At 38.0% G+C, this 22,938-nt stretch overlaps 1 protein-coding gene across 1 annotated transcript in view; it reads right to left on the bottom strand.

Moving 5' to 3' along the window:
• Positions 1–22,938, bottom strand: part of ZSWIM6 (zinc finger SWIM-type containing 6) — a 110,085-nt gene that overhangs the window by 16,381 nt on the left and 70,766 nt on the right. Inside the window, exons 3-8 of the mRNA XM_033085188.1 lie at positions 21,049–21,197; positions 20,398–20,548; positions 5,245–5,424; positions 3,547–3,723; positions 3,107–3,253; positions 456–602 (exon numbers count right to left, since the gene is read on the bottom strand). Of these exons, the coding sequence (XP_032941079.1) occupies positions 456–602; positions 3,107–3,253; positions 3,547–3,723; positions 5,245–5,424; positions 20,398–20,548; positions 21,049–21,197 (951 nt within the window). The remainder of the gene's footprint in view (positions 1–455; positions 603–3,106; positions 3,254–3,546; positions 3,724–5,244; positions 5,425–20,397; positions 20,549–21,048; positions 21,198–22,938) is intronic.

The raw sequence follows: 22,938 nt of genomic DNA, 5'->3' as shown, positions 1-22,938 counted from the left end.
TGTACAGTCTTCACTCCTGAAGTTATTCAAAACCCAAATGGACACAGACCTAAGCAATGTGGTGCTCTAGGAGACTCTGCTACAAGCAGATCAGGTGGAATAGATGATCCCCAGAGGTGCCTTCCAAACTTAACTCTGTGATGCTGTTATTTCCTGCAATTTCTCTGAAAGAGGTCAGAGAAATGTATGTGGAGAAGACTGCTGCTATGAAGTTGTATTGAGTTTCACTTCAAATGTGAAATATGGAATTTTCTTCAAAAATTAGTAACTGGTAACTTTTAAGTGCTTTTTTAGTTTAAATGTTTTCTCCCCCTTTTGTTTCCCTAAGGTATGCAAACGTGAGTTCTTATACTATAGAAACAGTGACTTTGAAACTGATTCAAAAAGGCAAGACACAAAAAATACCTCCAGTAAATGAAGAAATGTTCTAGACTTCTGCATTTGCTTGATCTTACCTGTGAAATCAGAGAATCCATGAAAGCTATCATCATCCACCCTGCAGGCTTCCATCAGGCTACCAAAAAGGGTGCCAATGGGGTCCAAAGGGTGTCCCACCCAGCCTTCAAGATTCGTTATTGAGGTTACTCCCCTGTGGAGAAGTTCTGTGGCAGAAAACACACAAAGAGGAGGGAGGGAGGGAAAAAGAGAGCCCATGTTAGCCCATCAAAACAATTACACCAGTAAAACTGCTTAAAATGCCTTTAGTACAAATTCAAAGTATTTCCAGTAGCTTCTGCAGAGAAAGAGAAAATAGTAATCTTTGAGGGTGAATATGCAAATGAGGAATAAGAAAAGAGAAAGAAAGGAAGCCAACCTTTTAAGACACTAGCAAAGTGTATTATGGATCAAAAATTTCAACGGCAATCTCTTTTGAAATCTCTTCCTTGATACTACTAGAACTCTTTCTGAGAATGTCTACTTGAACAACGATTTTTTTGGTAAAATATTTACTATAATTTCCTCAGTCAGAAAAAAGTACCCTTTTTACATTTTTAAGTTAACCGGATGGAACTGAAATAAATAAAAATATTCTAAAATATGTTCCAATTTCATAAACTATGAGCTTATCCAGCACCTCTCTCTCTCTTTGCACACTAAACTCAGTATGATGGTTACTTGAAAAAAAAAAAAAAGAATCAAATGTTTAATTGAAGTATACAAGAAAAACTGTCCTTTAATAATATCAAGTGTATTTTTGGTAATTTTAAGATTTTAGTCCACAAATACCTTCATCAATATTTTCCTGTAGCCCTTACCCATTACCCAGTTGGAATACAGAAAAAAATGTTAAGTGCAATAAATTGGAGGAAGAGTGATTGTGGTAACAGGTATTAGCGATTCCCCAAATCCACATCATACGGCAACAACGCTCCTTTGACACCTTTTTCCTCCTACACATACAGACACAAATTAACTATGGGAGATCAAATGCATTACTGACATCCCTTTAAAAACTGTACAGCCATTGTGGCTACTCTGCTTCTCTGCCTGTCACACACTAACCTGTACCTCTCTTCATTCTCTCTTATTCACAAAGTGCCATATATCTGAGTAACCATATACATGAAACTTTTAAGTCCTGCTTCCTCCTATTTAAATATGTGAGGTTGCAAAATGAAACACAGACACACTGTCATGATGGTAGAGGTTTTTTTAAAGAATCCACTGGTATGTAATATGAAAAAACCCAAGTAAATAATTGAATTTCTAACAAATAGCACATACTGAAGACAACAGATAGAAGTAAGGAACATTACCAAGAAGGATTCATCAGGGTGACTTCTTACAGATTCACTGTGTTCTACTTATTCTGTTGTACCTACTTATGACCTTCTCTTGTGTCATGCCAAGTAAAGGCTTCAGTCATCCCATTAGAGACATTTAACTTAAAATCACACAAGTGGCTCCACAGACGTCAGATCAGTTACATGAATAAAGCTAAGCAGAATCATGGGGTGTTTGCTGAACAAAAGCCTAAAGCTGGGTTAAACTGGGTTAGCTGCAGTTTGCCTCTGGTTATAGAGACTAGCACATTTTATGGTATAAAAGAGAGTCTTTAAAAAATTCCCCATGAGATTAAAAAATAAAAAAAGCAGTGAGTGACAACACAGAAGCAACAAACTACTTTGTTTCAGGGCAGGATGGATCACATTTCATGCACTCTTTTTAAATGATAATAGAATATTAAGTGATAGCTACAGAAATTGCTCACAAGGAAGGGAATTTAACAGAGGTACTGAATATCTACATGCTGCAGTAGCAACTGGGAATGAAAAGAAGCACTGTTAACAACCAGCATACTTGCAACAGACTCCTCACACCTGCCAGTGGTACATACACTGACACAGGCACCTCCCTTCTTACAGCAGTGCTCAAAAAACATGCCTACTTCTTGGTTCTGTGGGAAAACAGTACAGAGGTACATAGGAACTGCAGCTGAATTTTTTTCAGCTAGGTGCATATCTTGTCTTCTAAAGGCTCATTTCTTGAAAAACATCTGAACACACACTTAAAAAATTTACACATAGGATTTCACAGTGGTATTTCTGACTACATTACATGAGGATACATACAGTTTAGAATAACAGAGAAGAGCTAATACAAAAACTCAATCCCACTCTATGCAGAGAAAATAAAATGTTAAGCATTGTAAGGTACTCTCTCGGAACACACTACCAAATTTGGTGAATTTTTGTAGTACATGCTTTGCCTCATTGTTATCCTCTTCAGCCTGACACTTCAGAATATAAAGTTCAGCAAAATTTGAGATCGGAGAAAAAAACTTAAACATCTGACATGCCAAATGCAAAGTTCTGTCAAAAACTTGTAAACAGGGTGACTACTGTCATAGTGTAACCAAAACCTCTGATTGGAATAAAGGCCCTATCATGCCATATATATTGGAGGAGACTGGTAAGAGCCCTGCACAGCTCACAACACAGTTCACAGGAAACCTCTGACTCCAGAATGCGACATTACCACTATCCATACTGAAGAGTTAAAAGTCATATCTTTCACTTTAGTTTCTTAACCAGTTTCCTCTTGCCAACTTCTTGGTGTTACTGTGAACTTGCATGTCCTTTGCCCTCCTCTTACCCGCATTTACCTTTCTTCTGAGTGCGGAACATTTCCAGCTGTTTTTGCTGCTGCCTCCTTAGTGTATTAACAATAGCTATTGCTAGCCTCAGTGCTTCTCGTGGGTATCCATGAGATCGTAATGCATCCACCCTAGCGCAGGCTGTAGGAACATGTTCTAAAACAGAAAAAATAACTGAAGAATAGCAATGCCTTCATAAATGCAATGGCCTGTTCTGCTAGGTTACTCAAAAGGGCTTTTTTGTTTCAATTTTTTCTGTTTTGTTTTATTTTTAAAACTATGCAAGAGAGACTTAAAGGACTACTTCTGAGCCAACATTTCAAGGGAGCCTCTGTTCTTTTTGCCAGGCTTTTCATCCACCTCCCCACCACCACCCCCCTCAAAATAAAGTCATAGAAAATGAACAAAGCACCAAGTCATGGAAACATCTTTCCGGTTTAGCCACTTACCGTGCCAGAGGGGCCACCCCTGAGAGTCAAAGAGCAAGTTTTCAGTGTCGTCATGGTAACAGTAGTTGGTGTATAGGTCACTGCTGATAATGTGCTGTAAGTGACTGTCCTGCCAGTGCAGATCGCACGCCTCAATAGCTCGAGTAAACACTGTCCGATGTGGCCTGTTCGATGAATCTGTCATTTTCACAGGTTTAGAAAGCTGCATCAGGTTTTACTCATTCATACGTGAATCAGTCATTCACAGTATTTCTGTCTTGTGCCTATTCACCAACCCTAGCCAATGGCTGTCTGCCTTGCCCCCCTCTCCACCAAGCAAACTGCAGATGACATTTCACATCCTATTATTACCCAAGCGCTCAGACGAAGTGTGTGCTATTTATTTATCTTGCATTCAGAGAGAGATCTAGAAACCAGCATGGCTGGTTTTGTCTGATGGCAGACAGGACTTTGCACAGAGAAGTAGAGGTGAAGGACATTCAATAGCACGTACAAACCAGGAAGTATATGGCACTCAAGCATCCCCAATGTCTCTCCTTAGATCCACAGTTGTCAGAATGAAGGAGGGTTAAACTGCAGAGATGATTTGTAGTTTTCCTTTCTGAAAAGAGCCACTAACTTTCAGCACTTGTATTATTTTGTTTATCAAGAACATATACAAATACTATTAATAAAGTGAGGTGCTGAAGCCATGAGAGTGACATAATCCTTACTGGACATCTTCCTATGGCAAAATTTTTTTAGTGACATAGCACTATCAATGTTCAGAAACCATGTCAGAGTTATCAAGGTTGATCTGAACCTGGTGAGTAAGCAAAATACCTCTGTAAGGGGTCATTTGCTGAAAGAACTTATCTTCCTGGCTAGCTGGGAAATTTAATAATGAACCAGGTTTTTTTCCTTCACAGGTGATCTTCCAAGAAAAAGAAACAAGAAAAAACCTAAGTGCACCTACAAAGAAATTTAACTTTAACATTATTGCAATTGTATGCGGTATGTATCATTACAGACATGTTTGTTTGAGGATTATGAGCAGTTTTACCTGCTAAAACACCCTGCACTTTGCCTAGTTATTAGCAGTCATCTTTGTTTGAAGAGGACTGTACAAAGCTTCTGTCAGATTTGGTAATCACATTTTGGATTAGAGAGCATGATATTGAGTGAAAAAGACACTTCCTCCAAGACAGCAGCATTGCAGCTGTCCCCTCTACACACCTAGTAATTCAGATGGCACATACAGAGCACATCCCACAGACAGATGCTTTAGTTTCCCACATACAGGTTTAATGTAGTTTAAACAGATCTCTCTTTAAACAGTTATCAAAGCTTTGTAACAGCAAATAAAATAAAATACCAGAAGAAATACTAGATTATAGTCAAGCAAAGAAACAACAGGCTTTTACACAACATACTTCAAGGACCAATTTTCATGCAACAATATTCAGAAGCACCAAGTGAAGAGTTAGAAGACCTAACAAAACACAAATACCTGCTCTAAAAATGTTATAGCTCCAGTATAATTAAAAAACACCTATTTGTTCTTCTGCAAAGATAGTATTAGTACAATTGATTTTGGCTGGTCAGTTCTCAACAAGAAAGTTCCTTGCCCCAGGAAAGAGTGCTGAATTCTGCAAGGCCAGAGTGTATAAGATAGAAGTTATATTGTATGTTGTAGTCAGTGCATATGTTTAGGCTCACCTTGGTTAGCATTTGCACCCTGAGGCAAAGCATTGGTTAAATTGGGCAGCTCGTTTCCATGGTTTCCATCTTCCCAGGGACAAACATCCACACTGTTCCATTTTTTCAGCTGTTTTAGCCAGCTGGACTTCTGCTCCAACTTGCAGTGGGGATTTAAGACTATACACATCCACAGAGCACCTGATTTTAAAAAAAATTGCTAAATTATGTTTTCTATTAAAAATACGGCAGCCAATGACTAATTGCAAACTTGTACAGCATACACTTTTTCTATACTCAAACGCTAAACTTCTTGCTTCCCAGGTACACTTAACACCATGCAGACTGAATTGCTGACACAGGCACCTGGGGCTGGGCAGGTGGCGGCCTGGAAGCAGCTGGGAGATGGCACCAAGCCTGCCTTCTCAATTAAAAGGCATTAGTAGGTCTTTTGTATTAGAAATCCAGAGTTCCCAGTGTATGACTCATCAGACAGGAACATCAGTCAAAGGCAAAAATGAATTCACATAATGTTACAGAAGTTACATTGATCAAGTTTTCTTCTAATTCTTGTATCAGAAGTGAATGTTGCTTTATATTAATGAGAACTGTATTTTTCAGCTTCACATTACAGGAATCAAAGAAATACATTAGTATTTTCTAAACATATACTTTCATACTCAGAACCCATCAGAAGTACTCATGTAATTCTTACCAAATACATCTGGGTCTCAGATAACCAGTAAACACTAGTTTTGTACAGTGTGATAGGAGTAAGACATTTTTATGGCAATTTACTCTAGAAAATTTATTTTGAATTTCCTGTTTAGGGAGTTCTAAGGGAAGGCTAATTTGTGCTGACATATCACACATACTACCACTTCAGAAACTGTTGCCTGAGACCACACAGCACAGCCGCCATAAATATATCTGGGTGTCTAGCAGCAATTTTCAAATGGAAAGGTTTTTGTCTAAATCAGCTGCCCTTTCACCAGCTTGAACTTTGACAGAAGCAGGAAGACATGTGAAAGTACTGTTTAGCAACAGTTCATTTGCTCTCTATGTGCCTTATACCCTAAAAGAGATCGCAAGAATATGCTTAAGACTACACAATGTTCATGACAGGCTGGAAACAATCCAAAGAATAAAAATGCAGCTAGTTCTTCTGGGACAACAAAACTCTCACATTCTGGGATTCTTTTGCTAACTAAAAGTGCAAAATTGATACCCAGGGCACAGGGATCACATTACATTCATTCTTAAAGTAGCTCAGGTAGGCCACAGCATAGAAGTCAATGGAAACACAACATGATTCTTAAGATAAGTTCCTGCTGTTCAAGACTAACAGGGGAAGCAGTATCAAAAAAAATCTGAAAACCAAAACATGGTACACTACTATTCAGAACACCATAGAGACACTAAATCATTGCAGTTTATTATTGCACAGTTGACAGAGTACAACAAGTGTTCTGGGTTCAGGTGAGTGTCTGAAACTTGCAAAGGGGGTGAATAAGGCCAATACCACTTTTAGAAACTTCTCTTAAAATCAAATTCTACCATTTTCTTTAGACACACTTGCCAGCACACTTCAGTCTCCAAAAAATTATAACTGGTTCTTCTTATTAAGCATCAATGATTCAGTACTGCTCAAGACAGAATGACTACATTTATTGAAATCTGCAAAACAAAACACAAGATGCAGCACATGGGAAAGCCTTGGAGAACAGTTGTGGGCTTGCTTATTCATTTTCAAAATCAAGTATCACTTGAAGGCATTACACTACACCTCTCAGCATCTACCAAAAAAACCCCCAAAACAACATCCAAAAAACCCAAATAACCAACCAACCAAAAAAAAAAAAAAAAAACCAAAAAACAAACCAAAATCCCCCAACAACCCACCAATGTAATACTTTGTGACCAGATTCCCAGTGTTTTCAAACTGAAGCAAATGCAAAGTGGAATATCTTAAACCCATTTAGTAAGTATTTCAATCATCCATCAAGGCAGAACACACACCACTGTGTTGCACCATGCCCCTACAAAGTAAGTGGCTTTTTTTCTTTCTCCACATCTGAAAAACATCATCAGAGGCAAGAAAATTCACCAGCCTCATAAGGAAGCTCCACTACACATGTGGTACATGTATGAGGTAGGAGAGGACAAAGACAACCCAAGTACCAAAATTCTTTAAAAACATCTGTGGTTTCATGTGGGAAGCTATGTCAAGGATAACAACATTAAACTGTTAGCAGTCACTGTCTCTGAAACTCAGGCAAATTTCACGTAAAGAATGAGTGTATTTCCAATAACCCCCTCACAAACCACCTGAAATTTCTATAGAACCCACAACTGCTCCCTATGACTTCAAAGAAAGTTGCATGCACATCTAAGATCTCAATCAGTTTTGATGGCTGTTGCTACCCCGCAGAATAGGAGTGTGAGACAAAATTACTCCACCAGAAGAAAAGGGAACAGAAAGAGCTCCTGTAGTGCTACAAAGCCTACCATCTGGAGGAAGGATTCATAATACCAATGACTCCACACTCTCCAATCTAGTTGGATTTCTAGGTATTTTTGGTTAGTTTGGATTTTAGTGAAATTTTTTTGTATGTGTGTGGTTTTTTTCATTCTTCCCTCTCTCCCTCCCTGCCCCAAGTGTGTGCATTTACCTCCATTCATATTTCTTCCTACTTCTGCTCTCTAAACAGCCTCCCCCTCCCCTGATATCTGTTTCATTCTAGCTATTTCAATTCACTGATTCCTGCCCTGCTTTTCACGCTAAAAAGTCTGAGGAAAATGTTCACTTGTGCCCAGACTTTATCACAGGCCAAGTGGCAGAGCCCGGAGGATATTCCTATTTCACTCTGATGCTGCTCCGTGGAAGCCCCCTCGAGCTAGCCCTTAAATGTCACCACCAACCTGAAGGCGTACCCTAGTCTCAAACAAGAGAGTCTCTATTTCCACTTGATGGCTCCCATTTGGGGAAACTGGTGGTCATGTTTACCCTTTACTACAGAGGGGCCTATGGAAAAAACGAAGGACAGCTACTCGCAATTTGCAAGAAAGGTATCAGGATCAATTTCCAGTTGGTAACAGTTTATGCTCTGAAGAAATTGGAACATATTCCAAAATACAATTCCTAACATTCTTCAGTTTACATGTTTGATTACATTTAATGATGTCACCAATGCAAACTACAATATGAACATAAGACTCATTAAATAATTTTTTAAAAAGAGACACCAAAACCCCAGAGAAAATATTTGTGTTTACAAACTGCTTTTTTTCTCTAACAAAGCTCTCTCTCCTTCCTATCTCCTTTTCCCCAGATTTCTTTCCATGCTGGTTCTCAGCAGGCTGACACATCTTCTCCCCATCCCAAACTGCCTGCCACTAAAACACAAATGAAGTTCTTGTTTCAATCTCTGGATTCTAACCTGTGTCTTTTCAATACAAAACTCCTCACAGTACAGTGGCAAAACAATCACAATTCAGTATACAAGAAGTTTTCCCCAGAAAATAACTGGAAAATATGACACGTTGCAACACAATTTCCCTAATTTCACAAGGGAAAGGGTATTTGAGCTGTCACACTGCAGTGAGAAATTGCCTATTTTGATTCAACACTATTCTCTTGACCAGAAAAAAGGCAGCTTTGCCAAAACACACCTTTGGTTCAGACACATCTCCTTTTGAAAATGCATAGTTATTACTCCTTTTTAGTGTTCATCACACCACCAAAAAAACAAAAAAAGGAAAAATTAACATGCAGGCCTTCCTTGCGCAAACAAGAGACTATCAGTATTTCCATGATTCTCTGGAGACATCAAGAATCCTTTGAATTTATGGGGTAGAGAGGGGCAGTATGCATTTACATTGATCAGGATTTAAATATGCAAACTGAAAAACATTAAGAGTAGTAATACACTGTAAAAGTAGAGGTAGTATAGAACAGTGGGATCACTACACATCCTGTGTGCACGTGTATCTATGAAGCTAAAGGAAGTACAACGGATGTGTATAAACTCTCCCAAGAGATTAAGCATGGCTCACTTTTCATAAACCCCACTGTATTTTACTCTTGCCCCAGTAAATGGGAAGGTGGTAACAGAAACAATTTTAGGGGGGTCCTAGGACACTAATCATTACTGATGACCCAGCATACAGTTCTGTTCATCTGTTTAATTACACTCTGTTTTTCCTAAAAACATGCTATCTTGTCAGGGCTGCTGTACAGCTGAGCTTCAGTCAGCATTTCCTCATTCATATCTGTGTAATCAATGGCTGAGACTCAGCACAGGCTTTGAAATTTTATGTTTCATTTACTTTAGATTAAACAGTGCATTTCCAAAATTAAAATATTCAAGAAACAGGTGCTGTAACACTTCTTTGCCCTTTCCATTAATGCACAACTATATCTTACAAAATAAACTACAGGAGTAGCATTTGACCATATCAAAGAAAACAGAGACAGGTAATCAAGATCATTCCCTCTGCCCAAGAGACAAAACAGTTTCTGCACCTGCTGCAAACTTGCCACTTGAGACTAATTAATTCTATTACAAAAGCATAATCTTCCAGCATTGAAAGTGCCAGAAGAAAAACAATACCAGCAGACAGAACCTATGAACACTTTGAAGTACAAGTGTCTGCAAAGGAGTTTAAAGTGGTTTACATCTGTATTTTAAACACATACCCAGTTTCACTGGGACAGCCACTTGGAAACCTCAAAGAAGGTACTGTGTGGTATTTATTGCTTCTAAATGAGAAGGACAAGTGCCTTCAGAATAACTGGTAAAACTGCTGCCCTTCTCCAGGCATGGAGAGATCTCCACCAGAACAAAGCATAATCACAAGTCCCACTGGAGACTGCTCCAATTAAACAGTTGCTTTTACAGAACAGTAAAGATAGGCAAAGCGCTTCAGGACTGTTTCCTTTTCAATGAGAACATCAAGGAAAACTACTCTCAGTACTCAGGCGCACCCAAGTTGCAATTTTATTCACAAAAATTCCTTAATGCATTCTGGTTTCAATGTTTAGCCTTCAGAAAAAGAGGTTTTCTATGGGTGCTGTGTTTCTGGGAGAACAGAGTGCTTCATTTTGCTCTAATTCATTCTGTTACCGAATTAAACTTTGATGTATTGGTCTTGACAAGCGCTTCATGCTGATTGTATTGCGTATGATAGTATAATCACTCCCCATGCATTTCACACTAGCTGGCTGATTAATGGAATAGATTACCTGCAGCACCAATAGCATAAAGGAATCACTGTCCTTCTGCAGGCTAACCTCCAAGCATGCACTTCAGACAGGGAAAGTATAAAACAGAGACAAAATAAAACGCTTAATTCCTTAATTTCCCCTTTCTTGCTGCCTGCTGCTGATGTAAGGGTTAACGGCACATGTGCATTTGGCTGAAACAGGTATTTACATATTGAAATTCTATTCTAAGCTATCAGCAACCACATGGTCTGATTTCTGTGTCAAGTAACTACAAACCTCTGTTTTCAACTTTTAGCACAACAGAAAAGGAACAACCACACACTTCTGACATTTTGCATGAGCCTGTTGTTCTGGGTTATGACCTCTCAAGTATGCTTTAAAAATTCCTGCATTTCTGCAGACACTTTACCATACAAAGGGTTTCAAAGGTTTTCAAAGAACAGGAATTTGCTTGAAAGGCGCAGTTTACAGTGTGTCAGTGGACAGTGATCTCCCCATGAGAACATTAAGCATCAGTCATGTGTTCATTAGATACCCTCTACACACCTATAGTACATAACCTAACCACTTTATCATGATAGGGGCTATTAGTCTACAAAGTTAAAGGAAAATATAAAGAACCTACAAATGATCCTCACTGATAACTTCCTTCATATTTAAAAAACTGTTTAATCATTAGTTTACAATCAATCCACTGAAGGCAAAAGCACTGCTAATAATAACATATATAGTACAAATATAGTCCTTTATCTTAATATAATTCTTCACAATTTTAACTATTTGCAAATATTTACAGCTAGGTGGTAAAAACAAAGTATGCTCCTGACCAAAATATGTATCAGATATTACTTTATCTAGCAATATACTCTTAGCACTCACAGTCTACCTTCAGAGACCTCAAGAATTTTCAGAAAAGTTGATGCGACTATAACTATAAATGCATTAAGCTATTTCCATATAAATTTATCTTTTAAATGAATGAATTACCCTCACAATTTTTTCAGGAAGAGGCAAAACAGGAGATATTTCTCCAACAAAACAAGCTGTAAATAAAACACAGAGATGAAAATACCTCTCCTTTACAAAAAAAAAAAAAAAAGGCACAAAAGCAGAGCAAGTGCAAACACTCCCTTGTATACTAGGAATTACAATTACCACAGCTATTCTCACAGAACATAAATAATGCACTATAACTGACCAAAGGAATACATTCTGATTATCTAGTTTTAATTCCTACCTACACTTTTGTTTCCCAAGTCACTTTTATCTTCCAGTCCAAACATAATTGCAGAGTTTTTACAAAAACAGTTTACCTCAATTACAACTTCTAATACAAGAAACTTCCCTATAAAATTTTTATCTATATAATAAATTATAAAGGATTTCCTTTGTCTTGATTTGACACACCTGATGAGACTGATATTCTTGCACCTCTCACTTTCAGTTTTTGAGGTTTTTTTCCCCAGATTCATTCAAGACAAAAAAAAAAAAAAAAGGAAAATAGCACAAGGCTGAACCACAGGTTCTCTGAAAATTGGTGAAGTAATTCCTCCCCATGAATCAATCACTTCTCTCTAGCTATGGTATTTACTAGAAATAGCATAGGAAAATTCAATGGCAGCCTAATGTTACTGAAGTATGAAACATAGAGTGAGAGGACAGAAAAAATAACACTAATTATCAACTTGGCTTATAGTAAAACTCTGTCCTTTATCTTTCCAGACATGATTACACAGTTAGGGTTGCAATGAATTGTGTATCAGCTTCAATACACAACATTTTTAAGGACATTTATAAGTAAAACAGTTCAACATCACACAAAAACAACTGTTTTAATGTGGGAACTTACAAAAAATCTGAAGTACTTTCCATCTAATTGAACAAAACAGATATGCAACTTTCTGTATGGCATTAAAAGTAAACCCCTCAAGTTATGCTGACACACTAAAGGTAATTACTATGACCATTATTTCTGAAATCTGATAAATGCCACAGGATTAGCTCAGTTGGTTAGAACAGGGTGCTAACAACACAAAGCTGTGGGTTTGATCCCCATATGGGCCATTCACTCATGAGCTGGATTCAATGATCCTTCTGGGTCCCTTCCAACTCAGAATATTCTGTGAAATTACCTAAAACCAACATTTTTACTGTCATACTCTGGCCTCATACACACCCTCATTTCAAACAATATTACAGCAATATCAGTAATGGAAGAAGGAAAAGATCCCCAGAGAAGGTGGACAAAATCCATCTTTGCCAAACAGCAGCCTTGCTTCATTCACTGAGGAAATGAAGGTGACAGCATTAACCAAGAACTGTAGGGCCATGACTGCAATTTCATTTGTCATCTGTAACTCAGGTCTTAGAACAGCGAAACTGTCTTGTGATGCTAATTCTGACCTACTGCTAATTTAGCACCTCCCACAGAAATCATTCAAAGACAGTGACATAAATTAACAGCTTGTTCCCTGAAAAAGCAGGTGTAACTTTAAGTGCATGACCTGAGGGTACATGCATTTCATACGGCCATGACAGCTGAGACTAAACAATATTAATGTAATCACTACTTAAGTAAAGGCAGCATGCTGGATATGATACAGTGTAAGACACAAATATGTGTAAGATACCACTTTACCTAGAAAGTCTCTCATGATGAAATACCGAGGGAAACGGTGCATTCAACCTCCTTTCAAATACAAGGCTTCCTACAGTTTTCATTTCAAGGTCAGAAATGCCATTTGTGCAACTGACTAATCTATAAATTTGAAGTTAACTTTATTTTCTACAAGTGCAGGGCATGGGTACTTTCATTAGCTTTAAGGCAAGACATGATGCAATTACAAGTAGGGATATTCAACAATATAGACCGTATGCATATAAACTTAGCAGTCAAATTTCAGATTTAGAGTCTTGCTGTGCTGTTTCATAAAACCCCTAAAATATGGGGAAACGTGAATGTCTCTGCTACATGGTTGACCCTAAAAAGGGATTGCATGAAATATAGAGGTCCAGAAATATGGTACTAGAGGACCAAAACTGTAATGAATACTTAACTTTATCTATACCTTTTTTCATGGCAACCCTGAAGTAACCTTCAAATCTGGCACCAGGAAGGAATTTTTCTAGGGGCATACCAGCAACAACCATAGCTGCTTTTGTTCTTTTTTCCCCTCCACTTAAGCAGCAAGCACAGATAATCTGTTCAGAACAGCTGGCATGTCCCACTCATACAAGTTTGTCTCTAACTGCAAAGGGAAGGAATGCCTGAGACAGAAATACAGATAGAAAATAGCTTCATTCAGTTAAGGTTAAAAGAATCTAACTTGCTGTTTTCTAGAGATGACTATGAATTTTTATCAGGTTTCTGAATTAAAAAAAAAGACATTATTTAACACTTGATTGTTAGTTTGCTCATAGCAACTAAAATCTCTCTTAATTAGTCTATGATTCCTTTCCTAACTTCAACATTTAGAATTAAGCTTTAGATGAGGAACAAAGTGTTACTAATAAAATTCCAGGCATGATCTATCAGAAATTATATTGCACTATTTCTCTGTATCATGTGACCTTGTAAAATGGTATTTTAATTTAACTTTTAACACAAAACTACATCATTCTAATTCAGAAAATGATCAAAATACCAATAAGCATGAAATCAAAACAGACTACTATAGTCTGACCCAACATTAAAAAGTGATATACAACAGAGCAAAGTACTAGTGAAAACCTAAGACGTTTAGAACTACTACAGCAAAATCAGGTTATCCACTCACGAAATTCCCTTATAGCAATAGTCCACTTAATATGCTAGTATATATTTAGTATATAACAGAAAGGATTGTAAGAATGTCACTGGAAAGAGCTTTATTAAGTGAATTAAGGCTCATTTCAATACCATAAGAGGTTCCTACACTTAAAAAATTGAGATTCCAATAGGTGGTTGAGGTAGAGAGGAGATAATGCATTAAATTGTGGAAGGTACCCAGCTGAACATAGAGAGTACTATTTAAGTTCTTCTCATAAAATAAGATGACAAAGAGAGACCTGGAACAGTGTGATGCAAAACCAGAACACATTCACCAATTCTGTTCACTGCCCAAGGATATCTTGGGACACAACCACATTTCTACTTCATAACAAACTAATCCTCGACTTAAACCCAACTCCCCCCACTTTAGGAGTTCTTAAATATCAAAATGGAGGAAATCTACTATAAATGTTTGTTTTGAAACATGCAAATTATGCAAAGTTTCTTCACCATGAAGACAAGCAATAGGATATGAAGATACTTAAAAAGATAGTTCACAGGAAAAAAAATCTGATTCTGTAATCTATATGTTGACAAGGTATTGGGCTCCATCATTCTACCAAGAACTAGATACTTGTCTAAGATTCTTCTATTTGTCTGCTTTCCTCAGATTAAGCATCTGAGATTTAATTTAAGAGTTGCAGCTTTATTAAGCTGTCGCAAGAGCACCCCTACTTTGATAACAGTAACTGCTCCAATTATGACCTGGTTTAGTGTTGACAAGTATAATGATTCACTTATGGCACATGAGAAGCAATAAAAAGTTGTTTTGCATTACAGCTTTAAAAATGTGGGCACTTTTTTCATTTAATTTGTCATTTAGCTTTTGCAAAGAGGGCTGTTAAATTGCAGTAAGAGGCAAATGGGGGTTTTAGTTTAAACGCAATCCCTATATTTAAATGATCTGTAATGGCACAGTGTTCGAGTGGGAACTCTATTGTTTCACAGTGGGCCCTCATGCTGACATGTGACATTTGTATTCAGGTCCTGTATTATCCGTGTGGCTAAAGGGCTTCCAATTTCATTTCACAGCCAGAAGCCTGCAGAAAACACCAATTAACTTGCAGATTCCATTTGCCAACAAAATACTCTCTTCCCAGCGTCTGGCATCTGGCAGCACTCAACATTTAATTCCAAAGCAGAGCTTCACATCATAATCCCTGGTCTGGGGTACAAAGTCAATTTCTCCCCCCTTTTTTAGGGAAATCTTTTCATTTTTGTAAGAACAAGCAACTTTTACTTTATTTTTCATGGATGAGTATTAAAGACTTCCTCATCTACTAAGAGTACAGTCTGTTTTTTTCCCTCTAGACTATGAAGAAGCTAACTGACCTTTCCTTCAAATCAGAGATCTCATTTCAACAGGCATCAGCAGGTATTTTCCGTGCATTTCCATGTCCACCCCCATTTTACCAATGCAATTTAATTAAAAGGCAAACCAAGGGGCCTCAGATAAATAATCATTATGACATCCCAAACTCCTCAACCATAGTTGCCTCAAGTCAAACACCTAAAGATCAGCATGTGAAATTTACATACTGGGATACTATTTAAACAGCAATGTGAAGAATTCCAACTCCACTTTATAGACTGCAAAGTGGAATTCATGTATTACTGTAGCAAGTTGGAAGTGATCACAAGTGTATCCCTGAAATTCCATCTAAATTCTCCTAGTTTGGTAAGTATCTGAGCAAGCCTTAGAGCTCTGACTTGTAACCTTTCCAATAGTTTTCCTCTGCCGTTCTGTAAGTAGTACATAGCTTACCCCATTCCTGGATGTTGAACAGCTGAATCTGCTAGGCAGTTATATTCCTACTTCCTATCTAGATATTTTACAAAACAACTGCCTAGTTATGTGGAAGGTTCTTTTTGTTAACATAATACTTTTGAATCCTAAGTTGCTGGAGAAATTAGGACTTTGTACTAAAATATTGCCAGATTCATGCTTAGACCTAAAGTGTTTTATTTGGGGGTCTTGAGTGGAAGTTTCAGTGGTTTTAGTTTCAGGGGGTTTTTCATTTTAATTTTAGGTGTGTGGGGTTTTGCTGTTGTTTTTAAATCAGTGCCTTCAAACATTCAAACCCAATCTGACTTCTACTGAAATCATCAATTTCCCACAAACTTGAACAGGAACTGTGATCAAAGCTCAGTGTGTCCTTCCAATACCTTTGCCAATACCCAATGCCAGGCAGAAAGCATCACTTAAATTCTAATGAAAGGCTCAAATGACCCAGTCAAGGGGCAAAGCTGAAGTTATTTAAGTATGCTTAAAAAGTCTATGCCAAGAAGGAACTGACAAAGTGGCCATATGCCTAGCAGTTGGCAGAAAGCATACCAAGGCAAGAGAGACTTATATTGCATAGCCTATATTTACTTATTGTTATGCCCTAAGATTCTCACTAACTACAAGAAGTTGCTCCCTACCTGGGACATAAACGCGAGTATAGTTAAAAATTGTTTTTAAAAGACATACACATATGCCTTTCCCAGATTACTCTGAACAGGAAATAAAAAATGATAAATACTCAGAGGTCCATGTCTCATTCCCTCCACTGATGTTTTGGTTCTCTGACATCCAAGAATATAACAAGCCAACACAAATGATAACAACGACTTCTTTAAACCCAGTGTCTAAATTACTTCTACTAGAACAGATTATGTGTTGCTGTGGCCACCCTGCTTTTCCCCTCTGCAGTCTGCTCTTGTAACTCTGGTCTCTCTGAAAATCTACTGAACTTTTTGTACATTCACTTTTTAAATTTTTTTTTTTTAGATGCAAGTTTCACATGGAAAAAGTGATGTTTAATGCAAGAACAGGGAAACTCAAGCAAAGCAAAATCCTAGCAAAAACACTGCAGAAGCTTGTAGCCTTCACATCAGGCAGAAGTTAATCTAGAGAGATTCACATAATCAACAGCATTTTGGAGGGAACTTGCTATGCACCAGTGCAAGGAACCAGTGGGGAGAAGAAACAGACAAATTAGAAACATAAAAACTATCTGGAGACAGAAGAACCAAGTCAAGTTCTATCCTTTGCTTACTGCTCACCTGGTGCAACTGAAATGTATCTGCAGCTGAAACTACGGTACAAGATCAACATATTTTGATATTCTTAAGAGGTGTCAGAGCAGTTCAGGACTGAAACAATACAATCTGCCACAGACCACAAACATAGCAGCTCAGGTAGTAGTAAGGCTGCTTTTTGGGAGTGACATCTAGAATTCTGATTAAATAGAGGCAAACTAAATTCAATTAATCCTGAATTAATTGCTATTTCATGCTGTAGGCAGATAGATTCCACCTCCTCTACCTTCAGACAGGTCCTGTCCAGAAAATTATGCTAATACAAGACTGATGAAACAATAGGAGCGACTACAAAAATTTTAAAAGCTCTTTTGTTTATTGACAGCATGTGGCAAGATTGCTACAGGTAACAAATAAGAAGAAATTTCTACCTCTCCCACCACCTACCAATTCAACCCACATATGCAACGAAGCATAAGACCCTCCAGTTTCCATTATGATGGGATATGATTTTGTTCCATGTATGCCCAGCCAGGCATTTGCCTTGCTTGGTAAAAACTGTTATTTTTGGCAAAAAACAAGTCAAGGGATCATAAAACTGGCTGTTGAACTAGCAGTTGTTTCTAGACTCCAACAGAGTCCTGCTATGATATTAAGGATTTTGCTCAAAGAAGTCTGTAAGCTGAACTAGATAATTAGCAGTTTATTAGCCGAATGCTTCAATCAGAATGAGTATAGTTTTTGCTATACAGGTCATATCCAATCTTATCCCACCAGTTAGTATGTGATTCAGTCATTTGAATGATTGGCCATTTTTGACACATAAGAGTGCAAGAGTTAAGTTTTGTAATCAACACTTCTTTTCTAAATGAAGCATGTTACTAATATTTGGATTTGACTTCACTTAGTTTGATTTTGGACCTTTAAATTACATTAAGAGCATAATGATATTTGTTGTCTTCTTTCCATTACTTACGTAATGTCTCATGGGACAATCTGCAAACTTTTGTTTGTTTGTTGTTAAATGTTTACGTTTTCTGCACTGTAAGTCAGGCATAGCCATATTAACCAGAGCACATCAAAACAGACTTCTTTAAGTCTATCTAGACTTGAAATGTCTTTCTAGATGGGAACACAGGTTTCTACTCCAAATTCCATGAATCACAATGCAATTCTATTTAGACTATGTGTGTCTTCAGCTTGCTTTAGGACAAGACACCTGTGATAAGGTTTGCAGTGCTGAGATAGACATGTTAATCCCTTCACTCATACATTCAGTGAATTACCTTTCAGAGGAATTAAGATTTACCACTATACTTTAAAAAGTTCAGTGTTGTAACCCTGTACCCAAGACGTATTAAGAATGGTATGTCCCTTAATTCCTGTGACCCCTGTAACTCTATGGACTGTCCCTGTATGCCTTCTGTTACCCTACTGGCAGGAAGCCAAGTTTCCCCTCCCCTTTTCCTGACACTAGAAAAGACCCCAGACCTTGAGAAACTTCCTCTTTGTCCCCTGGATCCAGCATGAAGAAATAAAAGAAGGAAACCCCTGGGAAAAAGGCCTTGTTATATCTTAATCCTGTTCTACATGATACCATCTCAGGCTAGCTCTGCAAAGTTATAAGAGTGCAGGACTAGCCTCAGGTGTTGTATCAGTTCAGGTTGTCTTTAATCTTCCACACACTTGCTACTAATTAGTAGTTTGTAATAGTACTTTATATCTAGGAAAGTATCACTTGTGGCTACTTTACATCTTATCTCTCACCTCACCATCTTTAAATACAGTTGACATTCACATTCAAGTTGTATAGATTTTCCCTTCAGATAACACCCTTAATACAGGCTGAGGCTGGGAGGGATTGAGAGCAGCCCTGCCCAGAAGGACTCGGTGGTACCAGAGGGTGAGAGGCTGGACATGACCCAGACATGGCACTCTCAGCCCAGAGAGCCAAACGTGTCCAGGCTGCACCCAGAGCAGTGTGGACAGCAGGGCAGGGAGGGGATTCTGCCCCTCTGCTCTGCTGAGACCTCATCTGCAGTGCTGCATCCAGCCCTGGGGTCCCAGCACAGGAAAGACATGGATCTGTTGGAGAAGGTTCAGAGAAGGGCCAAAGAGGTAACTAGAGGGACAGAGCCCCAACCATAACAAGGAAAGGCTGAGAGAGCTTGGGTTTACTCAGCCTGAAGAAGAGAAGGCTCTGGGTAGACCATAGAGCACCTTCCAGTACCTAAACGGGAACTACAAGAAGGCTGAAGAGGGACTTTTACAAGGCATGCAGTGATCAGACAAAGTGGTTTTACACTGAAAGTTAGAAGGTTTAGATTAGGTATTAGGAAAAAAAATTTTACTGTGAGGGTGTGAAGCACTGGAACCATCTGCCCACCCTTCCCTTGACATGTTTCAAAGCCAGGTTGGATGAAGCTATGAGCAAACTGGTGTAGTGAAAATTGTACCTGCCCATGGCAGGGGAGTTGGAACTAGATGATGTCTAAGGTCCTTTCCCATCAAAATCATTTTATGATTCTATGATGAAATGCTAGTAGAATTTGAAAACTTCTGTAGTTTTTCAAAATTGCTTAAGTGTGCTCCTGAAAACTTTACAGGCAGGTGTCCTCAGACCTCATCAGTTCAAATATTCCTTTCCCATTCCAGCGTGTTATTCTCTTAATGGTACAAAGTCATATAGGTAACCTTTCCTGTAAGGCAATGTCAATTGTTAGTCCTCTGTATTTCATCTCCTTTCTTACTCAGTAATTGACTTCTGTAATTGTGAATTGGTTTCTTCCGCACCTTTCCAGCTTAGCACTAGAGGCTTATATATTTCACCTCAGCTGTGTAGCTACATTTCTACTTTTTGCTTTATTATTTCTAGATCCTCTAGTACTTAAAATGTGTTTGAAATGTACTTCTTTCACACCATGTTCCTTCTTCTTCAGCTGTCTCATGCTGTAGATCAGAAATTCAATTTCACCCAAATTTAACTGAATAAAGCAAACTGCAGAAAACTCTAATTTGCTGAGCCTAGAACCACAATAGAAGTTTTTCTCAACTCCAAATATGCAATTGTTCTTTGTTATACATATGAACACCTAAGTGAGTCTGAATTTACCCAGTTCATCCCAGAGCTGCCTATACTTGTCAGTCATTGTAGTTCCTTGTTGTCTCCAAAGCGACAGACGGGGGTCAGCCATGAACTGTTCTGTTATCAACGTCAACATGCGAGCTCCATTTGAATCTCTCATTTTTAGCATCTCTCGCACCTAGGAAATGAGTCTTTTAATACAAACTTGAAAAAAGCAAAGAAATCACAGTACAGACAATATGCTGCTGTGTTAAATATTTCCCTTCTGTTAAGTTAGAAATGTGATTTATATGTGTGATGAGAAAATTTTAAGTAGAAAAAATAAGTCTGCCTTCCCATTTTTTAACAAGATTTTGGGTTCAGTATCCAATTACAATTCTTCAGAGAATTTTTCCACCAACAATCCACAGGTGCATTATACAAACTGCTGTAAGGTTTTCCAACATTTTGGGGGTGGGAAGAAAATAGAACAGCAAAACTGATGCTTGAAATGTTACTGATCAAGAGACAGCAGAATTGTAGTCCACTGCTGTACAACTCATTATCAAGTTGCTGTTGTATTCCCAGGGCCTTGTTATTTTAGAACAGCAGACTCTAGAACTTTGAGCAAGACGCAAGCAACTACAGACTGGCTTGGAAAACAGGGGAGAGAAAAAAGGTTTAGAGTACTCAACACACCTTTGCAAAAAGCAAATTGAGCTGCTTCCCTGATCCATGGTATCCACCCTGGGAAAGGAAGAGTTTAACCTGTTCTTGGACTTGTTCCTCATCCAAATGCCAGCAATTTTCATCATCTATGCTAGCACCTGCTGTTGGGTCAGGAGCACCTGCAAACAGCAAGAAAAGAAATCATTATGTTCTATATGAAGCACAGAGGTTCTTGAGTCCAGGGGAGAGGACTACTGCAGATGTTTCTGGATTTGTGTCTTCTCCTGTTTTGGATGCCTTGATTTTAATCTAAGTAATCTTTGAAATAGACTTAAATTTCTCCTCAGTATCTTAAGCACTTAGAAATGGCATAGTCTTTAGCACTATGAAAAGGCATTTAAATACATAATATTATTTTCTCTAACAAAACATTAGAATCAAGGTGAGAGTTTTTCTTCCCATCTGAGCAGCTATACCAGAATGATTTTAGAAGAAAAATTAAGACTTTGAATTATATTTCTACCACTGTGATGTTAAAACCACTCTCCCCAAAACACCTGTGTAATTCCTGTACCTTCAGCAATCTTGCTCAGGTTTAAGTGACTGCTAGTGAGCGCTGCTATTGATGAACATGAGGAGAATCATCACCTTGGTGTCTCTGAGCTGTGATGGCTCTGCAAAGCTAAACAAAGAGTAAAAAAATCCCCAAACAAATCCAAAGTCTTAAAGCACTTAAGGCATTTCCATCATAAATAATAGCTACAGATACTTAAGATCATGCTGCTTTCAGAGATAGCATTTTTACATAGGCAATGTCATCTGCACAGAGTCAACTTAGAGCAACTCTACTTGATTAGCCCAGTGTCAACTGAAATGACTAGCTAGATTCATATCCACTACTAATTTGGCCACAGACTGCCAAAACACAGCTTTTGCAGATCAGACTAGTGATTTTCCCTCTCTTAAAGAATGACAAAGTTAACTAAACCAAGTTCTTGCACCATGTAGTAAACTATACTTTTCTGAAGAACCCTGCACCTCCCACTGAAAAGCACTTATCTAGATAGAGCACTGGACTCAGGTCAAGGTAGGGCATGATAAATCATGGCTAAGAGTCAAGTTGACTTAACATTTTTTATTTTGAACTTATCACAACAGCATAACCTCTATTACATTTCACAAAAATGTTATAGAAATTGAATCATGTTACACAATCTCTCTCCTTTAAACCTGTGTCCATGCTATCTCTGTAGAAAAGCAAAGTACTGCCAGGGAAGGAAAATGACATCCATTTCTTAAAAGTTCAAGCATCAATTGCTTAAATGCAGTTTTTTCATAGAAATCCTGAAAACCCAAAATAGTTACAAAACTATGATACATATGAAAAAATCCCATTGATTCCAGCCTTCATTTCACGCTTGCAGCTCTGCCATGAAGGTGAAGCTTTTAAGTGGTGACAGGAAATGCTGAACTCTTTATTCAATGAAAATACAAACAGAAGTTCCAGAGGGTCAGAGGGATGTCTTATCTACAAATTGCTGTGGCAGTAAACAAAAATATGTTGCAGCTCATCAACTTTCTAAACTGCCTCCAATTTCAGAGCCTAAAGCTGGGAACAATGCTGAATATATACACACATATATATTTCATTAATAAGAAATTGTGTCTTTGCAGGTGTGAATGAACTCTCCTGCCTTCCACAGGAACACAACAGTGTCTCAGAAGACAGGAAGCAAACTCAAGACAGCACAAAACCCATGGAATGAAAACCTGCTTTTCTGCAAATGCTTCGATCTTTAATGTATTCGTTTAAATTCATTTCAATTCTGTCAGCTACATGAAACACATACTGATTAAGTCTTTCGTTGCAAAAAGCAAGATAAAAAGGAAAATCAAGCCACAAGAATAAGCAGTGCAGCT

This window comes from Catharus ustulatus, chromosome Z (assembly GCF_009819885.2).
Source record: "Catharus ustulatus isolate bCatUst1 chromosome Z, bCatUst1.pri.v2, whole genome shotgun sequence".
In the NCBI taxonomy this organism is placed as follows: Eukaryota; Metazoa; Chordata; class Aves; order Passeriformes; family Turdidae; genus Catharus; species Catharus ustulatus.
Note: the sequence above shows the minus strand (reverse complement) of the source record. Positions and strands in the feature narration are given on the sequence as shown.